Source organism: Leuciscus leuciscus (genome assembly GCF_965113295.1).
Source record: "Leuciscus leuciscus genome assembly, chromosome: 12".
NCBI classification, from domain to species: Eukaryota; Metazoa; Chordata; class Actinopteri; order Cypriniformes; family Leuciscidae; genus Leuciscus; species Leuciscus leuciscus.
This window is the reverse complement of record NC_138736.1, coordinates 42329610-42337109: the sequence shown is the minus strand read 5'-3', so window position 1 is coordinate 42337109 and position 7500 is coordinate 42329610. Positions and strand designations below refer to the sequence as shown.

The 7500-nt window shown below is 47.8% G+C and overlaps 1 protein-coding gene across 4 annotated transcripts in view; it reads left to right on the top strand.

Moving 5' to 3' along the window:
- syngap1a (synaptic Ras GTPase activating protein 1a) overlaps nucleotides 1-7500 on the top strand; it is a 78388-nt gene that overhangs the window by 43003 nt on the left and 27885 nt on the right. For all 4 annotated transcript variants that reach the window (XM_082186440.1, XM_082186441.1, XM_082186439.1 and 1 more), the window contains 4 exons: nucleotides 4524-4853; nucleotides 5191-5335; nucleotides 6191-6335; nucleotides 7414-7500. The exon at nucleotides 7414-7500 is cut by the window's right edge and continues 150 nt beyond it. In XM_082186440.1, the coding sequence (XP_082042566.1) occupies nucleotides 4524-4853; nucleotides 5191-5335; nucleotides 6191-6335; nucleotides 7414-7500 (707 nt within the window). The remainder of the gene's footprint in view (nucleotides 1-4523; nucleotides 4854-5190; nucleotides 5336-6190; nucleotides 6336-7413) is intronic.

Genomic DNA, 7500 nt, shown 5'->3' with positions numbered 1-7500 from the left:
AGGCGGAAGGTGTGTGTGTGTGTGTGTGTGTGTGTGTGTGTGAGACTGCACCTGTACAAGGAGACCGACAAGAAGAGGCGTAAGGTGTGTGTGTGTGTGTGTGTGTGTGTGTGTGTGTGTGTGTGTGTGTGTGTGTGTGTGTGTGTGTGTGTGTGTGTGTGAGACTGCACCTGTACAAGGAGACCGACAAGAAGAGGCGTAAGGTGTGTGTGTGTGTGTGTGTGTGTGTGTGTGTGTGTGTGTGTGTGTGTGTGTGTGTGTGTGTGAGACTGCACCTGTACAAGGAGACCGACAAGAAGAGGCGTAAGGTGTGTGTGTGTGTGTGTGTGTGTGTGTGTGTGTGTGTGTGTGTGCTACACAAGCTCGGTCACTATAGGATGAATTACAAGTGCACTTGATCTCTGACCCGCACTAAACTAAGAGTCTCAGATCCATACACCTCATTCTACCCTCAGACGCCTCTATACACAAATCCGGCGAAACACGGAAGTAAAGCAGCGCCGCCATTACTGCGTGCCTTGCTGCTAAGGAAGTAGCGTTGGTCCCGTAGGCGGCTGTAGCAGATGTAGCTGTACGAATGTACAGATTTACGAATAAATGTTATTTTTATCTATTCATCTTTAATTTTGTACAGTAGCCCTGCTGTATGGCTACAACACTTCCCTCGGTCGACCATGCAGTCACAAACTGAATTCGAGAACTTTGCAGTTTTCTCTGTGTATTGTTACTGACACATTATGGTACGAGTTCACTGCCTGTGAAAACCTCACGACACCTTTTAATGTGATGAGCTCATCTGTATCTGGCCAATCCATCCGGAGCTCATATAATTCTGACCTTCAATCAGTGCCCTGTAGTTTAGGTTCTGAAGCTCGCATGCCAGATGATTAATAAAATAATCTTGAATACCTGTAAGCTGCCAACTCTCACGCCTTCACCGTGAGACACACGCAACTTTTCAGCTTTTCACACGCTCTCACGCCACACATCCATTTTCTCACGCACAGAAAAATCGCGAGGCAGAAAGGACACGGAGACCGACAGACTTTCTGTGTCTATAGACAGCAGATTAGTTATGATATAAAAAAGCTCAGCTCTCAGATTCTGTCAATTTTATTACTAAATTCAAACAATAAATACCGTTTTGGTGTTTGTAAATGTGACGTGACGGATCCCTAGCAGTACGTGAACCAACTTAATAGTAAATAAACACGAATGAACAATGTTAAAAGAAACAGTACAACTTACCGAAATGTATATTCATCATACATAATATCGATCAATCAGTGTTGTGTACCTAATATTTATCCAAATTAGTCAATATTAAATCAAATCACAAGAATTGAACTGAATTGAAATCCTGAAATTTGTTTCAAGCAATAATAAAAAAAACGTAGCTTACCAGAAATTGTACCATATATATCATAAACATTGCAACATGTTATCTCTAAACCTAATACAATTCAGTTTAGTTACTAATATGTTTTGACAATCACAATATTTAAGCCCCAGGATCCGCTTTCATTGAAATGTCATTAGAGGGCACCGGCAAGTGTCACACCGCCGTCACTTCGCAGGCACGCAGTAATGGCGGCAGGCAAGATGGCGGCGCCCATAGAGATCGCGGCGGATTTGTGTATAGGACTGAAGCTTTTAGAGAATATTTTCAGTGCTGGGCAACGATTAATCGCATCCAAAATAAAAGTTTATGTTTACATGATATGTGTGTGTGTGCTGTGTATAATTCATTTGTATATATAAACACACATACAGGCATGTATATATTTAAGAATTTTTTTATATTTATATATAAAATATTTATATTTATAATATAAATGATATATAAATATATTTACAGTATATACATGCATGTGTTTGTGTTTATATATAAAAAATAATTATACACAGCACACACACACATATTATGTAAACACAAACTTTTATTTTGGATGCGATTAATCGTTGCCCAGCACTAAATATATTATAATCAAAAACCATGTGTAATCAATAGGGCCCAATGAATTTTAAATTCTGAAGTGAAATTCTTTGTTGTCTGTTTTAATTTTTCCGGATTCTGCGTTTTATGATATAATACAAATTTATAACCAAAAACGATTGTAATCAAATAAATGCATTAAACTTATACGATTAAAGTAATCTTTTAAAAATCAATCAAATTACTATTGTAACAATTCCCTTTGTATAAAATTGATCAATGTATTTTTTTTATTTTTGTTTTATCAAATGTATATTATTTAAATCATGTTTTTCTTTCTTTATTTAAATAAAATGATTTCATTTATTTGATCTACATCAGTTTATATTAATTTGTTATTATCAATTTATTCCTTTATAATCAAATTTATTAAAACATTTATTGAAACACATTTTTAATAATTAATTTAACTAATTTTTATTTTTAATCAAGTTTATTTATGTTAGATAATAAAATATAGTTTTTTTATTATTATTTATTTTTACAGATTTTACAGTTTTTCTTTAGACTGTCCCTCAGACCCCAGTCATTCTCTCGCAGCCCCTGAGGGCCCCGTAACCCTGTCACTCCTGAGAGCCCCGTTGTCACGAACTGCTCTGAGACACGAGGGTAGAGGATCCAAATGCAGCTTTATTAAGGGGCAATCCAGACACGTAATCCAATAAACAGGCAATTGGTCAAAACACAGGTAGACAGTCCAAACAAACAAAACAAAACAAAACAAAAACAAGACAAGCAGGGGTCAGAGGCAAAAGAGTAATCCAAGGAACAGGCAAGAAATCCAAAAACCAATAAACAAGAAAACCAGGAAAACGCTCAGAGTTGCAGTATGACACTAAACAAAACTTCGCAGTGAGTGAAGGGGTGAACCAGGCTTATATGGGGTGAACTAAACAAGAAGATGAGATACAGGTGAATGTGATAATGAGTGCTGATGAGTCCAGGCAGAGAATTATGGGAAATGTAGTTTGTGAGTGATAATAGTCTTATGTGGAGTGCCCTCTGGTGGCTCTCAAGGGCACTCCAGCTGGTGACCGTTACACCCGTAACCCTGTCACTCCTGAGGGCCCCGTAACCCTGTCACTCCTGAGGACCCCTGACCCCTGTCACTCCTGAGGACCCCTGACCCCTGTCACTCCTGAGAGCCCCATAACCCTGTCACTCCTGAGGACCCCTGACCCCTGTCACTCCTGAGAGCCCCGTAACCCTGTCACTCCTGAGGACCCCTGACCCCTGTCACTCCTGAGGACCCCTGACCCCTGTCACTCCTGAGGACCCCGTTACCCTGTCACTCCTGAGGACCCCTGACCCCTGTCACTCCTGAGAGCCCCGTAACCCTGTCACTCCTGAGGACCCCTGACCCCTGTCACTCCTGAGAGCCCCGTAACCCTGTCACTCCTGATGACCCCTGACCCCTGTCACTCCTGAGGACCCCTGATCACTGTCACTCCTGGGGTCCCTGTGACCCTGTCACTCCTGAGAGCCCCTGAACCCTGTCACTCCTGAGGGCCCCGTAACCCTGTCACTCCTGAGAGCCTCGTAACCCTGTCACTCCTGTGGTCCCCTGACCCCTGTCACTCCTGAGGGCCGCGTAACCCTGTCACTCCTGAGGCCCCGTAACCCTGTCACTCCTGAGGACCCCTGACCCCTGTCACTCCTGAGATCCCCGTAACCCTGTCACCCCTGAGGGCCCCGTAACCCTGTCACTCCTGAGGGCCCCGTAACCCTGTCACTCCTGGGGTCCCTGTCACCCCTGAGGGCCCCGTAACCCTGTCACTCCTGAGGACCCCTGACCCCTGTCACTCCTGAGGGCCCCGTAACCCTGTCACTCCTGGGGTCCCTGTAACCCTGTCACCCCTGAGGACCCCGTAACCCTGTCACTCCTGGGGTCCCTGTGACCCTGTCACTCCTGAGAGCCCCTGAACCCTGTCACTTCTGAGGACCCCGTAACCCTGTCACTCCTGAGGGCCCCGTAACCCTGTCACTCCTGAGGACCCCTGACCCCTGTCACTCCTGAGGCCCCCGTAACCCTGTCACTCCTGAGGGCCCCGTAACCCTGTCACTCCTGTGGTCCCCTGACCCCTGTCACTCCTGAGGGCCCCGTAACCCTGTCACTCCTGAGAGCCCTGTAACCCTGTCACTCTTGAGGGCCCCGTAACCATGTCACTCCTGAGAGCCCCGTAACCCTGTCACTCCTGAGGACCCCTGACCCCTGTCACTCCTGAGAGCCCCGTAACCCTGTCACTCCTGAGAGCCCCGTAACCCTGTCACTCCTGAGGACCCCTGACTCCTGAGGGCCCCATAACCCTGTCACCCCTGAGGGCCCCATAACCCTGTCACTCCTGGGGTCCCTGTGACCCTGTCACTCCTGAGAGCCCCTGGACCCTGTCACTCCTGAGGACCCCGTTACCCTGTCACTCCTGAGGGCCCCGTAACCCTGTCACTCCTGAGGGCCCCGGGGCCTGGTCTGAAAGCCCTGCTGTAGATAACCAGCCTGTGTGTGTGTGTGTGTGTGTGTGTGTGGCAGGAGAAGAGCACGTATCTGGGTCTGGTCAGCATCCCGATCCCCAGCCTCACGGGCCGCCAGTTCGTGGAGCAGTGGTACCCGGTGCTCCAGCCCAGCGCTCTGGCTAAAGGTTCCGGCGGCGGGAAGATCATCAACGCTTCGCTGCGACTCAAGTCTCGATACCAGAGCATGAACATCCTGCCCATGGAGCTCTACAAGGAGTTCGCAGAGTACGTGACCAACAACTACAGGACGCTGTGTGGAGTTCTGGAGCCGCTACTGAGCGCCAAGAGCAAAGAGGAGGTGGCGTGTGCGCTGGTGCACATCCTGCAGAGCACTGGCAAGGCCAAGGTGTGTGTGTGTGTGTGTGTGTGTGAGTGATGTAAAACTCATAAAAGTGCATCTATCCATGATAAAAGTGCATCTATCCATCATAAAAGTGCATCTATCCATCATAAAAGTGCATCTGTACATCATAAGTGCATCTATCCATCATAAAAGTGCATCTATCATCATAAAAGTGCATCTATCCATCATAAAAGTGCATCTATCCATCATAAAAGTGCATCTATCCATCATAAAAGTGCATCTGTCCATCATAAAAGTGCATCTATACATCATAAAAGTTTAGTCAATGATACTCGAGTGGTCATGTGACTCAAGTCAGGCATGTGTGTGTGTGATTCAGGACTTCCTGTCGGATATGGCCATGACTGAGGTCGATCGCTTCATGGACCGAGAGCATCTGATCTTCAGAGAAAACACACTGGCCACCAAAGCCATCGAGGAGTTCCTGAAGCTCATAGCGCATCGATACCTGAAGGACACCATCGGTGAGTGTGTGTGTGTGTGTGTGAGAGAATGATGATGATGAAGGTCTTCTGCTCTACAGGAGAGTTCATGCGTGTGCTGTACGAGTCTGAGGATAACTGTGTGTGTGTGTTTGAGTGTGTGTGTGTGTGTGTGTGTGTGAGGATGATGATGATGATGAAGGTCTTCTCCACAGGAGAGTTTATCCGAGCGCTGTACGAGTCTAAGGAGAACTGTGTGTGTGTGTGTTTGAGTGTGTGTGTGTGTGTGTGTGTGTGTGTGGGTGTGTGTGTGTGTGTGTGTGTGTGTGTGTGTGTGTGTGTGTGTGTGTGTGTGTGTGTGTGTGTGTGTGTGTGTGTGTGTGTGTGTGTGTGTGTGTGTGTGGATGATGATGATGATGATGAAGGTCTTCTCCACAGGAGAGTTTATCCGAGCGCTGTACGAGTCTGAGGAGAACTGTGTGTGTGGGTGTGTGTGTATTTGAGTGTGTGTGTGTGTGTGTGTGTGTGTGTGTGTGAGGATGATGATGATGATGAAGGTCTTCTCCACAGGAGTGTTTATCCGAGCCTTGTACGAGTCTGAGGAGAACTGTGTGTGTGTGTGTGTGTGTGTGTGTGTGAGGATGATGTTGATGATGATGATGGTCTTCTCCACAGGTGGGTTTATCCGAGCGCTGTACGAGTCTGAGGAGAACTGTGTGTGTGGAGTGTGTGTGGGTGTGTGGGTGTGTGTGAAGATGATGATGATGATGATGATGATGAAGGTCTTCTCCACAGGAGAGTTTATCCGAGCGCTGTACGAGTCTGAGGAGAACTGTGTGTGGGTGTGTGTGTGTGTGAAGATGATGATGATGATGATGATGAAGGTCTTCTACACAGGAGAGTTTATCCGAGCGCTGTACGAGTCTGAGGAGAACTGTGAGGTGGACCCGATGCGAACGCCTCCCTCGGTTCTGTCGGATCATCAGGCAAACCTGCGCATGTGTTGTGAACTGGCGCTCTGCAAGATCATCAACTCCCATTGGTCAGTTCATACCGCCACACGTCAGCTGACCACTAACCAACCACGCGTAACGCACACACATTTCAAGTTAATATTTGGATAATTTAATAACACATTTGTATGTTTGCGGTTCTATGGTTTTTATGATTTAATTAATTATTAATAAGTGTTTTATTTTTATCCTTCATATGTCCGCACTAAATCTGTCCACACCTCCCCAGGGTCCTTAATCTGTCCACACCTCCCCGGGGGTCCTTCATATGTCCACACCTCCCCGGGGGTCCTTCATATGTCCACACCTCCCCAGGGTCCTTAATCTGTCCACACCTCCCCGGGGTCCTTCATCTGTCCACACCTCCCCAGGGTCCTTCATCTGTCCACACCTCCCCGGGGTCCTTCATCTGTCCACACCTCCCCGGGGTCCTTCATATGTCCACACCTCCCCGGGGTCCTTCATATGTCCACACCGCCCCGGGGTCCTTCATCTGTCCACACCTCCCCGGGTCCTTCATCTGTCCACACCTCCCCGGGGTCCTTCATCTCTCCACACCTCCCCGGGGTCCTTCATCTGTCCACACCTCCCCGGGGTCCTTCATCTGTCCACACCTCCCCGGGGTCCTTCATCTGTCCACACCTCCCCGGGGTCCTTCATCTGTCCACACCTCCCCGGGGTCCTTCATCTGTCCACACCTCCCCGGGGTCCTTCATCTTCATCTGTCCACACCTCCCCGGGGTCCTTCATCTTCATCTGTCCACACCTCCCCAGGGGTCCTTCATCTGTGGTTCCGGTGTCCCCGGGGGTCCTTCATCTGTCCACACCACTGCACCCTTCATCTTCAGGCAGGATATGCCGTGGATAGTCCACTACCCTCCAAATGTGAACTATGGACGGGTCCTGCGCCAAAGAACTTTACCATTCAATATTTCTGTTGTCATTTTCTGGTCTACTAATTAATAAACGTCATTGTGATATAATCTCGCCTTCCGAGTCTTTCTGGTAGAACTTGCGACTATAGTTGGCTAGCAATGATTTCGGGAAACGCACCCCTGATAGTGAATATCTCTCTCTCTCTCTCTCTCTCTCTCTCTCTCTCTGCAGTGTGTTTCCCCGCGAGCTGAAGGAGGTGTTCGCATCGTGGCGTGTGCGCTGTGCTGAACGCGGGCGAGAGGACATCGCCGACCGCCT